At 45.7% G+C, this 19,300-nt stretch overlaps 1 protein-coding gene across 3 annotated transcripts in view; it reads right to left on the reverse strand.

Annotated features, from left to right (window-relative positions):
• Positions 1–679: 679 nt before the first annotated feature.
• LOC101616850 (ankyrin repeat and SOCS box protein 1) overlaps positions 680–19,300 on the reverse strand; it is an 89,052-nt gene continuing 70,431 nt past the window's right edge. The window contains exons 16-19 of one of the 3 annotated variants that reach the window (XM_045146697.1): positions 17,503–17,649; positions 14,602–14,904; positions 6,800–7,185; positions 680–5,586 (exon numbers count right to left, since the gene is read on the reverse strand). In XM_045146697.1, the coding sequence (XP_045002632.1) occupies positions 5,459–5,586; positions 6,800–7,185; positions 14,602–14,904; positions 17,503–17,649 (964 nt within the window). In that variant the 3' untranslated portion in view covers positions 680–5,458. The remainder of the gene's footprint in view (positions 5,587–6,799; positions 7,186–14,601; positions 14,905–17,502; positions 17,650–19,300) is intronic. The other 2 variants (XM_004662858.2, XM_045146698.1) reach the window with 2 other exon arrangements.

Below are 19,300 nucleotides of genomic sequence, written 5' to 3' on the forward strand. Positions count from 1 at the left end.
TGTCCAGCCCTAAATGAAGAGATCCATTGTGGCAGACGGAGAAGATGGGTGGCAAATGGGAACTGGCAACCTTCCTCACTCAAGTAACTGGTAGGACTGAGGCCATCTGCCAGGGAGCCTGCCTTACCTTCAGCAGTGTAGTGGGGCGGGGGACTTCGGTGTAAGGAATGCAGAAAACATCTCAAGGGCAGAGGCAGAGAAAGGGAGAGACTGGAGGTGAAAAATACCTTTATTCAGATCATTCATCCCATGTTCATCACACATCTTTCCACCCTCACTCCCACCCTCCCACTGACAGAGTAAGTCATGAAACAGGGGCCACAAATGAGTGTTCATGGCCTCTCCAGACCGCAGAAGGCATAGTGTGCTGGCTGAAAAGCGGTGGGCTGCAAATACTCTCAAGGGCACAATTCGCTTCCATCCAAGGAACCATGGCTACTACATCCAACAGGGGGTCAGGCAGTTTATGACCACGCTGCATTTTGGACTCCTCCTTGTAACCCCAAGGTCCCTGGACCAATGGCCAACACCTGCTTCAGAGCCTTCTCTTCAATCCCTGGAAAGTGTCCAAAGAGTTCCTTCTGCTTGGATTGTGCACACCAAGATTTCACATGGCTAAAGCGTCTACCTGAGACACACAGTCCACAAAATTAAGGCATTTGGGAGGGGGAGCCAAGCATTTAAAATAAAGCATTTATTCAAGTTATAACACCAAAATGTCCATCACACTTTTGAGAGCTCTGAACTAGGCACAAGGGCAGAAACAGACAGTTGTGGCCACTGTAGACAAGCTCATGCTCAGTCTCAAGGTTGGTGATGAGCCTTCTCTCCAGCAAATCACCAGGCACACAGTCCCCAGGGCAGGTCACATTTCACATGCCCAACAGCTACAGAAGCAGTGGGAACTGTGCCCACATTGCAGGACAGAGCAGGTACTGCTTGCTAAATGTCAGATGCACACTGTATGTACAAGACAGCTACCTTCTTAAATGCCAACCTCAAGTCAGATTTAAGCACATTTCCCCATTATTCTGTATACCTAAGAAAGCATGAAATTAAAGCAATTTAATAAAAGAACCATCACTGGAGGGTTATCTTGTCTATTATGCCCAGGCCCTGGGTTCCATCCCTAGTATTGAAGGCTGCAATGAGGAGCTCCATGCATTCCTGACACTGAGCAATACAAGTTAAGACAATCTAAGCCCTCCAGTAAGCCAGCCCCTTTAAACTGCTGTGCTACCTCACCACCCTGTAAGACCCCTTGTGTCCTGGGTCCATCTCCACCCCAACTAGAGTGTATAGTATATATCCCATGCACTAGCATCTACTTCAAAGCCTACATGCTCCCTGTGTGGGACTCTCCTGGAATGGAAGGTGCAACCTGGCACCCACTTATGCATGCCTACCAAATATTTTCAAATGCTTTATTGCACTGGGAGCAGAGGTAGGGAAGCAAGGCAAAAGTGCGCACAGAAGAGAGAGGTGCTCCTGTAATCAACAGGCACTTTTGGGAGTCTGTCTGTACCGGTGGAAAGTTCAGATCCCTGTAGGCCACAAATGGTTACTGAGTGCCTGATGGGCTGGCACAAGCCACCTCTGATGCCATCATCAGCATCCCATCGTAAGCTTCTTGGTCCTCAGAGACAGGGCAATGCTCACCAAGGCCACACCACTTCACATGACTTGGAGTGGCTGGAGGTCCAGCAGAGATGTCTATACATCTCAGACCAGTCAGTGATCCCAGGATTTACTACCAGACCACAGTGGTGGGAAAGCGTTCATGCCCTTCACCAGCAGCAAGTGACTGAAGAGCCCGAGATTTTCTCCCTAATACGTAAACATCCACTACCACTGCACTGTGGCTCCCTAACTTCAGGATTCCAGCAACAAGCTTAATCTTAATTCAAAAAGGAAGTCTGGAGATTGACAAAGGGTAGTTAAAATTTTGTTCTTCAATCAGGAGCATTGCAGAAAGCAGAAGTACCATCCTAGGCTGGAGAGATGGCTTAGTGGTTAAGGTGTTTGCCTGCAAAGCCAAGGGATCCCAGTTCAATTCTCCAGGACCCACATAAGCCAGATGCACAAAGGGCACATGCCTCTGGAGTTAAGTTTGTAGTGGCTGGAGGACCTGGCATGCCCATTCTCTCCCTCTACCCTCTCTCTCTCTGCCTCTTTCTCTCTCTCAAATAAATAAATAAATAAATAAAATTATTTTACAAAAAAAGTACCATCCCATGTCATGACTTTGTTTAGTTTGTTGTCTAACTGGGAACACTGGACCCAGAAATGGACAATTTTCCCCAAGTACGACACACAATCCTCAGTCTCTGCCTGCCTGCAGAGTTCTCATACCCGCTTACCATAGCCCATGGAAAGTGCTATGCACGTGAGCTCATACCAGCTCACCAGAGCCCATGGAAAGTGCTGTGCACGTGAGCTCACACCTGCTCACCAGAGCCCATGGAAAGTGCTGTGCACGTGCGCTCATACCAGCTCACCAGAGCCCATGGAAAGTGCTGTGCACGTGAGCTCACACCTGCTCACCAGAGCCCACAGAAAGTGCTGTGCACGTGAGCTCACACCTGCTCACCAGAGCCCATGGAAAGTGCTGTGCACGTGAGCTCACACACCAGCTCACCAGAGCCCATGGAAAGTGCTGTGCACGTGAGTTCACACACCAACATGTGGAGCCTAGCAAAGGTCCCACAGGAAGAGCTTCCAGTGCTCAGGACAGAGCTGAGCCAGCTCAGGCATTCTCAGGCACATAGTTGCTGCCCATTGCTTTTTTTCTTTCATGAACATTTTAAGAATCCATGCATCAAAGAAGTAGAAGAAAAACCTTAAAACAATGGCACTCATGCATGGAAACAGAAACATTGCTAGGAATTTACTAATTTACCTGTTTAATGAGTATATTTTGCCCATACTTACCTAATATCAAAACAAAACATCCAAAGACAAAAAAAAAAAACGCTGCCTTAAGCCCTCTTTTTGAATTAGGAAAGGTATAAATAAATAAATAAATAAAACAAACAAACAAACAAACAAACAAACCAACCAACCAACAAACAGATGTGAAACAGTCAAAGAATGTGTGACATTAGCAGGTTTCTGGAAATTTATCTTTAAAACCCAGGACAGCAAAGCTGAATTCTGAGCCATCAGTGCGGCCTCGACCCGTTTGCCTAGCCCATCTATTCACAGCAGCCAAGACTCAAGGTGCACGGCTCTATTCACGGCCGGTGGCTGTCCCAGGAGTATTAACAGTCACACAGACACTCCTGGGATGAGCTGAGGCACCCATCGAAGGCACTGAGCTTCTCTGCTGGCGACAGCCCAGGGCCAGGAAGCAGCAGCTTCAAGCCCCACCACACTTCTTTGCTATGTAAGACATGGTACCAAGGGTTTAAAAAGGGCTCACACTTACAGAGCTGCTCCTCTGTGCCCATCTTATCCCTGACCTCCAAGGAAATGTAACACATTAGAAGAGCACCATTGGAGACAAGGAGAAACAAACTTAGTCACCTCCAAATGCTGCTCCATATTCAGGTCAAGCAGCTATAAGGTCCAAAACCTAGCATAGGGGAAGCTGACCATGTCCTCTACAAGTGAAGAGCTGTGTGACTCAAACTTCCGCATAATGATTCCTCACACCCTAGAGCTACTGCCTGGGCCACAGTCCAACTTTGGTTCTCATCCCACCTGGAATGCCACAAAGAACCCAGGGAACCGGTCTCTCTCTCGCACTAGGCTCCAGCTGCATGCCTGCACACACCACCCGCTGCTCCTCTCCCCTCTGAGGAAGGCTCCCTGACTTCACCCACAGGAGCAGCAGTGTTACTGAGCCTCAGCAACGCAGCCTGCACTTACATGCCATCCCTGCTCCAACCATGTAACTTCAGCTAAGTGTGTGCCCCACTGACTCGGCTGGTGGCGTTTCTCCCCCAAATTGCATGTGGCACATGTGAGCCAGCTAGGTCTTCCTGCAGAGCCCACCTGAGACTCTCAAGGCCACAGAACACAAAGGACATTCACTGCCCATCTGGTCAGGTGATCACATAGTGATGATGATGATAGGTTCGATTTCTCTTATGGCTGAAAATCTAAAGAAATTTAAAACCTGCTTGTCCCAAAATATGCAGTAATGATGATTATTAAAGGTTAGATGTTCCTTGTGATTGAAAATCTAAACAGATTTTTAAAATCTTCTGAACTCTGGAATCACCACAGCTCCACACAAAGGTCCTCAAAGGCTTCAAATGACTTGACACAACTTCCCTGGGAGTAGCAGGGAAAGCTCAAAGCCAAAGCCTCTGGCCCACCTCACCTGCCCATGACTCACACGGCTGCACAACTGGGGCAGGACAGCAAGCCCTGCCCACACAGGCAAAGGCACTAGCAATGATAGCTTACGTCCTCTCACCCACCAAGCCTGGGCACAACAGAGTTCCAGCCTCCCTGCCACCCATTTGCACACTCGAGGAGCACCTACCAAGGCATTAGGTCCAAAGAGGGAGGCTTGAGAAAGCACTCATCAAACATTCTGCCCGTGCCCAAATAAGTGCAGCTGGAGCCACCCAGAGGACCAACGACATTCCCAAGTTCTGATACGTGAGGGTCTGGAGGGCATCAGGTGTCATCTTCTGTGGGGACTGGCAGTGAGAGCTGTTGATCTAAACGGTCTAAATGTGGGCAGTCACTTACTGGCAAAGCTCTGTGTGGGCCTCCTAAGGATAATCCCTGTCTGGAAGTTCCCTAGGGTGACATGACAGAAAACTCCTTCTACCTGCCGCCCTGATTCAAGGCACGGGAGAGAAAAGCAGGTGCAGCACTGGGACCTTCACACCTGGGGTAGCAGCAGTGCGAGCAGCCAGGAAGCCATCCTGGGATGCAGACAACTCCCAACAGAGGACGCAGCGGCAGAAAGGAGTGTGCGTGCTCCGCATGCAGCACTGAACCCCAAGAGCAGGAAGACAGGCCAGCGAGTTCATGAACTGTATTTCTGCTCCTACTTGTTACCCGGCTCCCTTATCCCTTGATACCAGGCCCTAAAAGAACAATTAAGTTGCAAAGTAGGAAAACAAACGGAAGCACAGGTCCGGAAAATGCAAGGAGTCTTCCTTTCTTGGGGTACCAGCAACCCCAAACCTCAGCCCACACTGCACACATTCTACAGCCCAGTTCATTAATATGCAACCACAAAAATCCAAAACAGATAGTTAGGAAGAACAAAATTAAGTTTTGTATGTGCCTCTCGGTTAACAATGACCCCAGGAGTGTTCAATGGCCCAAGCACCTGAGATAAAATCACAATCCATGAAAACAAGGCCGTTCCTTGTTGACCAAGAGCCAAGGGAAAGTTGGCAGCACAGGATACGGTTCACAAAATGTGCGGGTCAGTGTGAGCGCTCACGGACAACACCTTGTTCCTCACTGTAGTCAATGCTGCCACTCAACTCTACTCATAAAGTAGAAACTTCTTTACGGGGTCTGGCAGAGGCAGCAAGGGAACCAGATGTAGCCGGTATTTGCCAAGTGCTCTCCTCACAGCCACTCGGCACAAACTCAGCAAGGTCCTGGGAACACCTGCAAAGCAGAGAGAGAAAGGGAGAGAGAGGCAGGAGGTTAATTCCATTCTACTTCTGAAGGCCCAAGGCTGGCTGTGCCAGACAGTACCGCTCCCCAGCTTCCTAATCTCAGAGTCAGAAGGATGGGGCCTGGGAGCAAGGCCTTGTTATCTGCTTGTCTTCACTGCCTCCTTAACCAAGGGTAACCTTTCCTGCTCTGCTACCATGAGTACCCTAAATAAATAAGGGCTCCCCATCAAAGGTTCCCAGCTCTCAGTCTGTCCTAGAAGGTCCCAAACGGCCCAGGACATGCAGTGTGCAGTACTTGAGGGGAACAGGCTGACACTCCCGGCCCAGATCACTTGTTGAACAGGGTAACAGGTACAACAGTCAAGGACACAGCAGCTTTATATCCTACATGAGTCCCACCTGACCCAGAGAATAAAGAAGAGCACGTTTCTACTAACAGAACACTGTAGTGAGTGTTCTGAGGTCAGATGTCCTCTGATAGGAAGGCAGGATGGCAGTGGTGTACAGGCAGAAGACAAGGGAACACGAAAGGCCAAGCCACAGATCATTCCAAACTCTTTGGCCATTAGTTTAGTAACTCCTTAGCAAAATCCTTCTATACAAATAAGCAACTGTGGACATTATTCTAACAAAAACTTGACTTAATCACACCACCAAAGCTAATGATATGTGAGTGGCACTGAAGGAAAGAAAGTGAGGAACTCTAGAAAAATGTAAACAGGGAGAAGAAAGAGGTGAATAAGAACAAAGTATAATGATATGTGTAAAAATGTCACGATGGAACCCACTATTTTTTGTTTGTTTGTTTTTTGAGGTAGGATCTCACTCTAGCCCAGGCTAACGTGAAATTCACTATGTAGTCTCAGGGTGACCTCAAACTCACCAGTTTTTATACAAATTTAAAAATGCAAAAGTGGTGAAAAGGAGCCATTACCTAAGAACATGGAATCATGGAGCCGCACAGAGGGGAGAAGAACATAGTTCTAGGAACTCTGAAAGGGACATGTACTTTTACAGACCTTCTGGAACAGCTTTTGGTACTCAGCAGAAATCTGTCTGAATGGCCATCCTGAAAACCTACGGACTGGTCCTGAGACTGGGGTCGAGTGCTCATCCGGAGCTCATTTTGGCTGGTTTCTGATTACTACTACATCTCATTGAGTCAGTCAACTACAAGTCAGAGCTGAGTTCAGGCCACTCACTTCTGGCCTCTCTGAAGACCTGCAAGGCCTCGGGATCCACCTTCCTTCTGCCTCTCGCTTCTGGGCCCAACGATTCCCACTTCACCAGATTCAGGTTGGCTCCAAACTCGACCAGCAGGCTCACAAAGGCAGCCTCACAGCCATGGCGTAGGACAGCATCCATGACACAGCCAGGGGAGCCTCTGTAGAACTCCTGGGTGTTGACAGGGCCATTGCAATTGAAGTCGGGGTTTGCCCCAGCCTGCAGCAGCAGCCTGAAACACTGCAGGTTGTGGTAGGCCGCGCTGATGTACAGGGGGCAGACCACCAACGAGGTGAGCCGCCGGGAGAAAGGGGGCTGAGTGTCAGCAGTCAGGTGGTGGTTGACATCAACGTCTGCCCCGTACCTACAGCAGAGAGGAAAATCAAGCCATGTAGAGAGTCAACCTCCATCCACAAAGACAGCCCAGCTACCCTGGGGGAGGTCTTGCTGCAGTGACTCAGGGAGCTACTGGAGGCTCCACATATCAAAAACACAGCCAGCCTTCTGTGCCTGCAGGTTCCATAGAGAATCAAACTTACTGGGGGGAGGGGTGTAAAAAAACTGAGCACACAGTGAACACCCAATCACTCTGTTATTACTAGAGCAAACACACAGTCACTCTGCCATTACTGCCTAAACAAGAGCGAACAACCACTGTTTACATAGCACAGTACAGTGGGCACTGCAGAAATCTTGTCCTAGAAACCACTCAGAGCAAGGACTGGGTGCACAGAGGCCACATGCAGAAACTAGAGCACCTTATAGAAGGAACCTGGGTATCCTCAGATCCTGGTTATCAGAAAGGGGTCCTGGAACCCATCGCCTAGAATTTACTTTAACTCCAAGACTATCTGAAGTACTTCAGAGTAAAGAAAGAGGAGGAGAGCTGGGCGTGGTGGCAAACGCTTTTAATCACAGCACTCAGGAGGCAGAAGTAGGAGGACTGCTGTGAGTTCCAGGCCACCCTGAGATTACATGGCGAATTTCAGGTCAGGCTGGGCTACCATGAGACTCTACCTTGAAAAACCAAAAATAAAAATAAAAAGAAAGAAAGAAAGAAAAGAAAAGGAAAAAAAAAGAAAGAGAAGGAAAACTTTCAAATTCATCTTATGAAATTAGCACAATAACCAGATTCAAATTTAGCAATCTTAACAAGCACAGAAACTAGCAAAGAAAATCTGAGCATCTATTTAGAAAGCAATATACCATAACCTCATGGGAAAGTTAGTTCCAGTATTAGAAATCCCATTAACATAATCTATCATATGAATAGAACTAAAGGAAAAATCCCAATTATCACGACAAATTCAAAAAGGGGGCATATTAAAAAACTTAACATGTTTAAAAATTCTATAAAGGTTTGGAGAGATGGCTTAGCAGTTAAGGCACTTGCCTGCAAAGCCAAAGGATCCCGGTTCAATTCCCTAGGACCCACATAAGCCAGATGCACAGGGGGAGCATGTGTCTGGAGGCCCTGGCACACCCATTCTCTCTTTGCCTCTTTGTCTCTCTCAAATAAAGAAAATGTATTTAAAAAAACTCTGGATAGTGATGACTATATCCTTAGAATGATAAAATACATTTCCTCAACCCAGAAGGCATCTTCTCCCTTCACCAGTATGTGCTAGAGATGCTCCTGCTACAGGCGAGCACAACACAGGCCCCCACATTCTGACCTCTGTGCAACATTGCCAAGGCCATCAGGAGTGCAGGAAAGCAAAGGAAGGCAATCCAATGAACAGAAGAGCACTTCCCACCCTAACAGGAAGCAGTCTCTATGTCTAGAAAGGCCTAAACCAGAAACATAGCAGTAAAAGAATTTAGCAATGCAGCCACTTGTAAGATTGACTGCCTTCTTTTATGTTCACAAACAAAGCCAAATTTAAAGATAAATTAGAAGACGCCCATTATGACAGCAATAAATGGCCTACCTAGGCATTAACACAACAATGAATGCAGAACCGATAAATTACCAGTGAAAGCTATGAAAACAGACACCAAATACTGGAGAAGACTCAACATATTATAACAGCAATTATCCCTGTTTATATAAATGAAATGTCATCCCTGAACTATTTGCACAGTATCCCTGTATAAAGTTCACTGGGAATATCAAACAAGATGGAAAAGCAAAACAACAGTCCTGGGGAGACAGCCCAGCCCTCCCATAAATGAAAATAGTTACAAAGGCCTGGAACAATATAGCAACAGCATGTGGACAAACCATCAGACCCATGAAACTTTACCAAAAATCCAGAAGTAGATCAAACAGCATGCAGAAATTCAGTATACAGTAAGACAGCATCTTAAGTGTATCGGGGGAGGACATATGAACTCCTCAGTAAGGTTTTTCAGAATTAGATATCACATGGAAAAAGATAGTTCAACTCACTTACCATAGCATACACCAGAATAAATTTCAAACAGCTCAGGATTTAAAATGTAAAATATGAAAGAATACAGAAACTAGGAGAGCTGGGCATGGTGGCGCACACCTTTAATCCAGCACTAGAGAGGCAAAGGCAAGAGGATCACTGTGAGTTCGAGGCCAACCTGAGACTACATAGTGAATTCCAGATCAGCCTGGGTTGGAGGAAGACCCTACCTTGAAAAACAAAACAACAAAACAAAAAAGAAAAAGCCAAACTAGGAGAAAAAACAAAACTCCAAGTAAATTTGTCACCTGGTCACAAAAAAGAAAGGAAGGGGGGTTGTTGTTCTTCGGGTTTGTTTGGGTTTTTAGTCTGAGTGTCACTGTAGCCCACACTAGCCTTAACTCACAGGAACTCTGTCTCAGCCTCTCAAATGTGGGGACTACAAGTGTGATTCACCATACCCAGCTGAAAGAAACCTTTTTAACATGAAAATTAAAGAACATATCAACCCCACAAAAGCAAGCAAACAAAAAAGGCAATATAAGCTGAGTCAAATAATAAACTCCAATGTTGACAGACACTTCTTATCCCAGCACATAGAAGCTAGAGGCATGAGATGAGAAGTTCAAAGCCAGCCTGGGCTACGTGAGACCCTGCCTCACATAAACAAGTAAGCTATAAATGGAAGCAATGTAAAGGTCAGTACCTTCACATGCAGTGCTACTAAACAGCAAAACTCAACCATGCAGCACTGGGGAGAGAGCGCAAGGGTCAGAGTGCTTGCTGCACAAAACTGAGCGCCTGAGTTCAATCTCCACAGCTCACATGAAAAGCCAAGCATGGCTACAAGTGCCTGTAACATAGTCCTGCAGAGGGGGAAACAGGAGAACCACTGGGGCCAGTCTACTCCAAAAACAGCAGCTCCAAGTTCAGTGAGAGACTTTGTCTCAAGGAAATGAAGAAGAGCTATACAGAAGGACACCCAATCTTCTCTTCTGGTCTCCCTAAGCATGGGCATGAAGTGTATGCATCTATATATACACCCCAAGAAATTTTAAATAAAGTAAGCTTTCAAAAAAAATCAACAGTGTTATTTAGAAAATAAACTAGGGAAACAGACAACTGTAAACACGAATGCAAGGTCTGAAATACCCTAAGGTCCTACCTCTCACATATAAGTCTAGGAAAAACTCCAGGTTTATTGACAGGCCTTAAGGAGACAAGAAGCCTCATTCACTGCTGAGGCAATGTGAAATGAAGCAGTCACAATGCAGAATTTGGCAATTCTAACCAGAATTGCAGACACACTCTCACCCTTTTTGGGACCTATTCCCAAGATACATTTGCAAACAGAAGTGTGCATAAAGCAATTCATTAAAGCACATTCTGGAGCTCACCCAGACTGGCAACAACCTCCCAAGCCACTTGGATTCCAGCACCAGGCCCAGCCTCACTTTAGTTTCTATATACCATTCTTCACTGAGAGAAACCAGATTCCTTGGGAAAGAACTAATTCTAGGACTAATACAGGCAAAGTCTATGACAAACTTGACACCTTGTTATATGAGAAACTCCTCAAAGAATGATGGGGTCATGTCAAAATCACGCAGAGCTGGTTCAAAGCATCTAGTGTTAGCCACATACAAGACAACTTGATCAGCAACGTAAGTAACTAATGGTAGATTTTCACTCCCTGGACAAGGTAAGAAACTCCACATGATCATAACAAACACCACAGTCTACATGAAAGATGCACAGAAAGTAGACAGTCTGCTTCTCCACTCACAGGACAAAAGAGTCACTTGACAATGGGAAGCCTGACAGATGCATCATAATCAAAACATCAAATGAATCACTGCAGTAATGGGACAAACTGAAATGAGGTGCCACCTGGTAGCAGCTAATGAGACCCAGAAGTTCCCTGGCTCTAAAGTGAGCTAACACTAGACAGCTGGCACCTGTTTTCTTGAGTCGTCTTCAGCCCCAGCCAGACAGCCCTGTGATGTCACACAAGCTGCGACATCACCTGAGTATTTCATCCGAAATAGGAAACAGCAACAGCGAGAGTGATGACAGGGGTCCAGGGAAGATGACTTGGTAACAGCTGACCAAAAGTCACGGCAAGCAATCCTGCTTTCTAATGTCTCCTTAGCATTCCAAGTGCCCAAAGGAACTTTCACCTAAAAGTGCTTCTTTGGGGTGGCATAGCCTGCGCACAGGCCATCTTTCCCTCATGATGCCACACTTGCACTAAACATGCAAACCTCATCATTCTCCAAGATGCTCTAGGAATGAGAATACTCCAAAAGATCCATATGAAACCAACCAGAAGCTCATGTCCCACTTCACATATTCACTAAGAGAAAGAAAACTAGATTTACTTCATATAGTAATTACTTTCCTCCTCCTCCTCATTCTTAGGGACACGTCTTCTAAAACATTTATAACTGTGGGCAGTGTGATCATCTTACACTAACTGAAGTGTGGGAAAGACAGTCTTGAACCACTTATAAAAATATTCTGGATGGGATCCAGTTAAATTTAATTCCCAAACTGTTTTTAATGTCTCTGGCATGGAACCACTGGGACAAGTCAATCAATAACGTAACTTACACACACAGAAACATCACCTTCCATTACAAAACATCAACAATATGGAGTAACAACAAAATGAAGGTTACTTACAGAGTTAGGAAATTACAATAGTGAAAGAGGAGAAGCCTCACAGACAGGCAGGCAAGTTTAGATGACACTGAAATAGAATCACCTATTTAGTAACTGGGCAGTATCACTGCCATTTTCCAAAAGTCAATCATGCTGGAATTTAGACTCTAGAATTCTTCATGGAATAATATATTTTCCTGGTACTGTCTTGTATAGTGTCCTGTTTCACAGAAAACAGGATGCGCTGACTGGATACTTGAAAAGGATTTCTGAAACCAAAATGGAATTTCACTGATTAATCCTACTCAAAAATGTTCCACATTAGCACCTTAACATTCTCCAACATGCAAAGACATGGACTGGGGTAACCTGGTTTGTGAGCATAGAACCCTTGAGAAGAAGCTTCAGGGCCAGAGAGATGGCTTAGCGGTTAAGTGCTTGCCTGTGAAGCCTAAGGACCCTGGTTCGAGGCTCGATTCCCCAGGACCCACATTAGCCAGATGCACAAGGGGGTGCACACGTCTGGAGGATGTTTGCAGTGGCTGGAGGCCCTGGCACACCCATTCTCTCTCTCTCCCTCTTTCTCTCTCTGTCGTTCTCAAATAAATAAATAAAATGAACAAAAAAAATTTTTTAAAAAAAGAAGCTTCAGAGCTTGATCACTGCTACTATATAAAAACCTTCTTGCTCTCACTTTCCCCTAAGCCCACTCTGCAGCCATTTAGAACATTGGCCTTTTGAAAGAATAAATATGTTCTCAAAACATGGCTCAGAGACCATCACCTGTGCCAGTCAAGGAGTCTGGTTGCTCACTTGACCCCACTGACTGCAGCCTCCAACAAGGAACTCACCTGCTCCTTTTCTGTAAGAAACAACCTTACCAAGAACTAGCTACCTAAGCTGGAGAAGCACACCCCAGAACCACTGGCCTCTAGAATAAGGAAGAAAAAGGCATCTATCAGAGAAAGAAGTCACTGCGCATGAAAAAGGAAAAACTAGTTCAAGCAAAAACAAAGGTAACTGTTAGTATGATTAAAATAAGATTGTAATGTAACCCTTTTAAGCAATAAAAGAGGACAGCAAACAACACATCATGAAACAAAAGATACCAAATAAAGAAAATAGCTAAGACACAGACTGATAAAAAAATACACTCGGGGGCTGGAGAGATGGCTTAGCGGTTAAGCACTTGCCTGTGAAGCCTAAGGACCCCAGTTCGAGGCTCGATTCCCCAAGACCCACGTTAGCCAGATGCACAAGGGGGCGCACGTGTCTGGAGTTCATTTGCAGTGGCTGGAAGCCCTGGCACGCCCATTCTCTCTCCCTCCCTCCCTCCCCCTCTCCCTCCCTCCCTCCCTCCCTCTCTCTCTCTCTGCCTCTTTCTCTCTCTGTCATTCTCAAATAAATAAATAAAAATGAACAAAAAAAAAATTAAAAAAAAAATACACTCGGGCTAGAGAGATGGCTTAGCAGTTAAGTTGCTTGCCTATGAGGCCTAAAGACCCAGGTTCAATTCCCCAGTACCGACATAAGCCAGATGCACAAGATGGCACATGTGTCTGGAGTTTCCTAGCAGTGGCTAAAGGCCCTGGTATGCCCCATTCTCTGCCTCTTTCTCTCTCTTAAATAAATTTTTTAAATTAAAAAAAAAAAAAAAAAAAAAAAAGAATACACCAAACATCAGCTATGGCAGTAATACTCACTGTATTTAAAACAAACCAAATTCCAGAGAAATGTGAGCACACAGAAAACTACTTCACTGCAGAATTCTACAAAGTACCTTAAAGGAACCAGCAGGGCTCATCTGGATAATGGGCGCAATCCATGAGCAACAATTTTTATGCACCCAATTAACAACCAAACAGTCAAAGAAAAACCTAATGGAAATATAGGGGAAATGACAAAAAGAGGAAACAGTGATTAAGGATTCATAGATTGCTCTCAGTCTTGCAAGTTTGATGGCAAAAATGTACAGAAGAGCACGAGGGACTCTGAAGAATAACTTATGCTCACAGTGCACAATACAATGAACTCCATGTGCTTTATCTCAAGCACTCACAACAATGTAGCTTGCTATTAGCAAAAAATAAAAACCCTAACGCCTCAAATTATCTGCATACAATACAATAAAATTAGAAAGTCACAGAAAGCTCTATTACAGCTCTCTCTTCCTTCACTATAAGGCCACAGAAGATATTAATTTGCAAGTACAACTATTTAAAAACTAAGGCTCTTCTGAAGATATAGCCAAAGCTGTAAACAAAGGTAAGTTAGACTGAAAGTTGACATTATTAATCAAAAGCATGGATAAGCATACAATTCAAAAACTTAGGAAAATAATGCTAAGACTACCTATAAATGAATCTTTTCAAGACAAATAGCCACATTCTCTACCAAGTATAATCTTTTTTAAAAAAATATTTATTTATTTGAGAGGGAAAGAGGGGGGAGAGAGAGAGAATGGGTGCACCAGGGCCTCCAGCCACTGCAAATGAACTCCAGATGCATGCACCCCCTTGTGCATCTGGCTAACATGGGTCCTGAGGAACCGAACCTGTGTCCTTTGGCTTTGTAGGCAAACACCTAAACTGCTAAGCCATCCCTCCAGCCCCCAAGTATAATCTTGAAGGCAGAGGAAAAACAAACAAAGAAACGAGGTGGGAGGAAGTGGCTCATGGCCTGGCAGGGGGAGTCAGCCACCTGCTCTCCAAGACAGCTACAGCAAGCATCCCAGTACTGACCTGATGAGAGCCCTCAGGATATCAGCCCTGCCCACGCGAGAGGCATGGTAAACAGGGGTGCTGCGGTGGTGCCGGCTTCCGTTGGGGTCAGCACCAGCTTCCAGAAGGATCTCGGCGCTCTCTAGATGCCCATTCACAACAGCTACATACAGTGCAGTCTGTCCCTTGACATCTACCAGATCCACCTCAGCTCCCTTGCGAATCAGGAAGTCCACACAGTTCCCGTGGCCTGCAGTGGCTGCAATTCGCAGTGGTGTACAGGGCAGCCAGCCACAGCACCAGACAGACTTCTCGTTGATGCGGCTAAGGGGAACACAGGAAGCTTGTGAGAGGCACTTGGGCAGGCAGGCCACTCTTACCTTGTCTCACACTGCAGCGTGTAATCAGATGCTCCCAGGGAAATCAGACCCTTAGGCAGCCAATCCCTGGGTTTGAAAATTGCTCCACTTGTGATGTTTTCTTTCTAACAATGTTTGAAACTGAGCCCAAGACTTTTCACATGACAGGCAAGCATTCTACCTCTTGTGTTCTGCTTCCTGAAATGCTGCCATGGCTTTCCTATCCTGGGCCTGGGCAAGGCAGCAGGAACAGCCCCTTCTAGAGATCAGGAAACTTGAGGCTGAGACAGAATGATAAGCACAAAAACTCAAGAGTTCTAGTTGTTAGATTTCCTGACCCACATTCCAAAGGCTGTTCTACAAAGCAGAGGTCCACCAGAAAGAGGGCCTGGAAATCTGTCAGGGTCCTGTATCCCCTTCTCACCAGTAACCACTCATGAAGGCCTGAGGTTGGGGCTCTTTGAGAAGAGGTCACTATGTCCACCAACCCTGGCCCAGCATGACTGAGAAGCGAGTATTCACTAGGGTGGCATAAGGCTGCACTCCTAGGCAATAGCACTGACAAATTATCCACATTGTTCTCAGAGTATGACCATCAAACAATAGCCTGTGCTGTCCACCGGTACTCCTTGGTCAGTAACCAAAGTGGGGTTCTTTCTACTGAAGTAGGGACTCAGGAACATGCAGTGGGCAGTGTGATAGTTTGAATGGATGTCTCCCAATAAATTCAGGAGTTTTAGTCAAGCTTGTAATTTGATATTCAGCCCTAACGTGTGTTTGGGGGCAGCTATGAATTCCAGTCTAAAGATATGCAGAGTGCTTGAGCTCAGCCTGGGGTTCCTGGAGCGTGCTTGCTGGTACTGGTGATGGTCTTTCTCTCTGCCTGGGCTTGGGTGGGGGGGCAGCTTCTTCTGCTGTTGTGGAGCATCCCCCAGATCTGTAAGCTTCAATAAATCCCATTCCTCCCAGAAACAGTGTCTGGTTCCCAGGTTCATCCCAGCAATGTAAAACTGACTGTGCCAGGCAACATCTCACTAACCAGTCCTCAGCCTCCTCCTCTCCCAGTGGCACATGGGTTGAAGACAATGTAGGACCCTCCAGAACTCATCACTAGGGAAATGAAGAGCAACAGAAAAGGCCTTAAAGAAATGGCATATTCACTAAACCTGATTTAAGAAAAAGGGAAGCAGCGTGGTTGAATACACCTATATTCCCAGCAATCGGGAGGGTAGAGGCAGGAGGATCAGGATTTCAAAGCCAGTTGTGACCACACTTCGAGTTCAAAGGCCTGGCTGGGCCTGGCATACTGAGCCTTTGCCTCAAAATAAAAAAAGATATTGTATACATGTAAGTAGAATGATTGAGATGGGGAGGTAATATGATGGAGAATGGAATGTCAAAGGGGAAAGTGTGGGCGGGAGGGAGGGTATTACCATGGGATTTTTTTTATAATCAGGGAAACTGTTAATAAAAATTAAATTAAAAAAATAAAAAGAAAAAAAGGTGTAGAGCACAATAGGGACCCAATGAACTCTCATTCTACTATTACATTTGCACGTTGAAAGCTTTTAGGGGCTTGAATCACATTAAATAAATTTAAAGTAAATGTCTAGAATACTGATAATCTGCTCTGATCACTGTGGTAAGACAACAGAAGGACAAGATGCTCTTGACCTGTGAAAACCTTCTACATGGAACTGTTCACCAAAAACAGTATTTCCTTCTCCATGGACCTGTAGGTACTTCACTTCTATCCCCATCCACAAGGAACACAGAAACAGGGAAGGGTGATGGAGAGTGGAGTTGCAAAGGGGAAAGTGGGGGGAAGGGAGGGAGTTACCATGGGTTATTGTCTATAATTATGGAAGTGTCAATAAAAAATATTTTAAAAAAAAAGACATGGAGAAGGTTCCAGTTGCAGTTGTCTTTAAAGTCTAGCTGGGAATGGCTTAGTCACACAGAACAATCAAGGACCACTCCAGAGAGGAGAGGTCCTCTCCTAGTGCTCTGCACAGGAAGGTGAATGAGCAGGATTCCCTGCTATGAAGCAAGAGCTGGGCTAGAGTGAGCCTGGTAATCAAGAGGCAAGACACTACAGACAGGAGAACAACAGGGATGACCTCCAATCTGTAGCCAGAGGGTCATCGGGCCTATGGCCAACAAGTACAAGCCTGGGAAACGAGGGAGAAGAGGGTCCCAAGTTAAAGTAAGGTGGCTGTGGACACAGAGAACTACCTGGGATGAAGAGCCATGGGGGACTTGGGAGGGGCAGGGCCATAGCTGAAGATGCTAGCGGTGCTGGATTCAGAAGTAACCCTGAGGAAGCTGGCATCCAGAGAAGGCCAGCAGTTGTCAGAAAAATGACACAAAGGTCAATGACAGAGCTGGACTTGAACCCAGGTCCCCTGCTCATACTAGCTGTCCATCTCCTTTAGCCTCCCCTTTTGTTCAGTCTCTAAAACTGGAATGCACTTGTGAGCAATAAGTGTAATCTAAGCTGTGAGTCTTGGCCTTGTGCAGACCCACAAGGCAATACCTGTACCCACCTGACAGCGATGCTCACCTCAGGTAGCTCTCCTCTTGCAACAGGTTCCTGAGGGTCTGAAGGTCTCCCACATAGGCCGCATCATGGAGCCTCGTATCTTCACAGTGCTCCAAGGGGTGGTCACAAAACTGCTCCCTCAGCCACTCCTTCAGATTGGGACCTGCACTGAAGAGAGGGCTCCTGTCAACACAGGGAAACCTTAGCAAGGCCAACCAAATGGGGCACCATCTGCAGTGGGCTGTTCTTATTTAGCCACAAGGGTACTTTCAAACTCCTAAGAAATAAATCACAAAGTCGGAGTTCCCCATATCAAACTAGTACATTCCTAACACCAAGCCTAAGGAATTTAAAGAGTGCTGAGTATATGAGTCAGCGAATAAGGGAACTCACTGTAAAGCTTAAGGACCCAATGCCCAGCACCCAAAGAAAAAGCTGGGTGTGGCCTTGCACAAATGTAATCCCAATGCTGAGGAGGGGGCAAAGACAGGAGAATTGCTGGGATCACCAGCCAGCCATTCTGATGGAAACAAAGGTAGCTCCAAGTAGAGAATGGAAATAAGATGGAAAAGCAAGATGATTCCTCTGGCCTCAGCCTGTGTGCACATGTCTACATGCACCCACTTGCATATCTACATACACCACAATACTAAAAACATACATATACCAAAAAATAAACAAATGGACTAAAGGTGCCTGCTTGCAAAGCCTATCAACCCAGGTTCAATTGCCCAGTCACCCACGTAAAGCCAGATGTAAAAAGCAGCACATCCTCTGGCAGTGCCGAGAGATCCTGGCATGTGCACACCCACACACAAAACATAAATAAATAAATCTTTAAAAAAAAAAAGGTGATGGACTGGGAAACAACACAAGTCAAAACTACTTCAAAATACAGAGGCAAAACCTTGAGTATTATATCAAGCTGAAATCAAGATATTATACCAAAAAAATCTAGCATGCAATTACAACAAATATCATAAAATTGAGGCTGAGGATTTGGCTCAGCAGTTAAAGCTGCTTGCTTGCAAAGTTTGCTGACTGGGGTTCGGTCCCCCAGTACCCATGTACAAACTGTTGAGAGCATGTCTCTGGAGTTCATCTGCAGCGGCAAGAGGTCCTGGCATACCCATGTGTTTGTTTTCTCCTCTCCTTCTCTCCCTCTCTCTCTTCACACACCCATATACTCACACAAATAAATGGTAAAAATATTTGTGACACATCTTATATTGGAGAACTCTTAAGGGAGAATGACAGCCATCTCCCGTCTTAAAAAGATTCCAGATTAGGCAGGCAAAAGCCAAACGAGGGTTACTACTTGGAACAGGGTGAGTCCCCTACCAAGCTGCTGTGGGAAAGTGTCAGGTAAGAAACAACTCACAAGTGTGCTACTGTGCCCACAAAGTCATGTATTAGAGGCTTGGTCACCAGTGTAGCTAGCAGTCCTGGTAGACAGCGTAGACTTTTAGGAGGTGAGGACTTGTGAAAAGCTGCAGTATTGGTGGGAGAGGGTCTTCCTACAGTTTCACTGGGGAGCCTGGCTAGTTCTTGTCAGAGGGTTGTTGTCAGAACCTAAGCCTGGCCACACCCAGTGACTGGCTTTCTGTTTAAAGATGTGCAATCACATGTTCTCACCACAGTTATTTGCCATGAAGTACTTCAGATAAGAGGTGACACCCACATCAGAGACTGCAGGCACCATGCAGTTCAGCCTCCCAAGCTGTGAGCTAAATAAATCTCTTTTCTTTATAAAGTTAGCTTGCCTTGGGTATTTCACTAAGGCAATGAAAATGGACTAAAACAGGCAGCAAACATAAAC

Source organism: Jaculus jaculus, chromosome 4 (assembly GCF_020740685.1).
Source record: "Jaculus jaculus isolate mJacJac1 chromosome 4, mJacJac1.mat.Y.cur, whole genome shotgun sequence".
Classification (NCBI taxonomy): Eukaryota; Metazoa; Chordata; class Mammalia; order Rodentia; family Dipodidae; genus Jaculus; species Jaculus jaculus.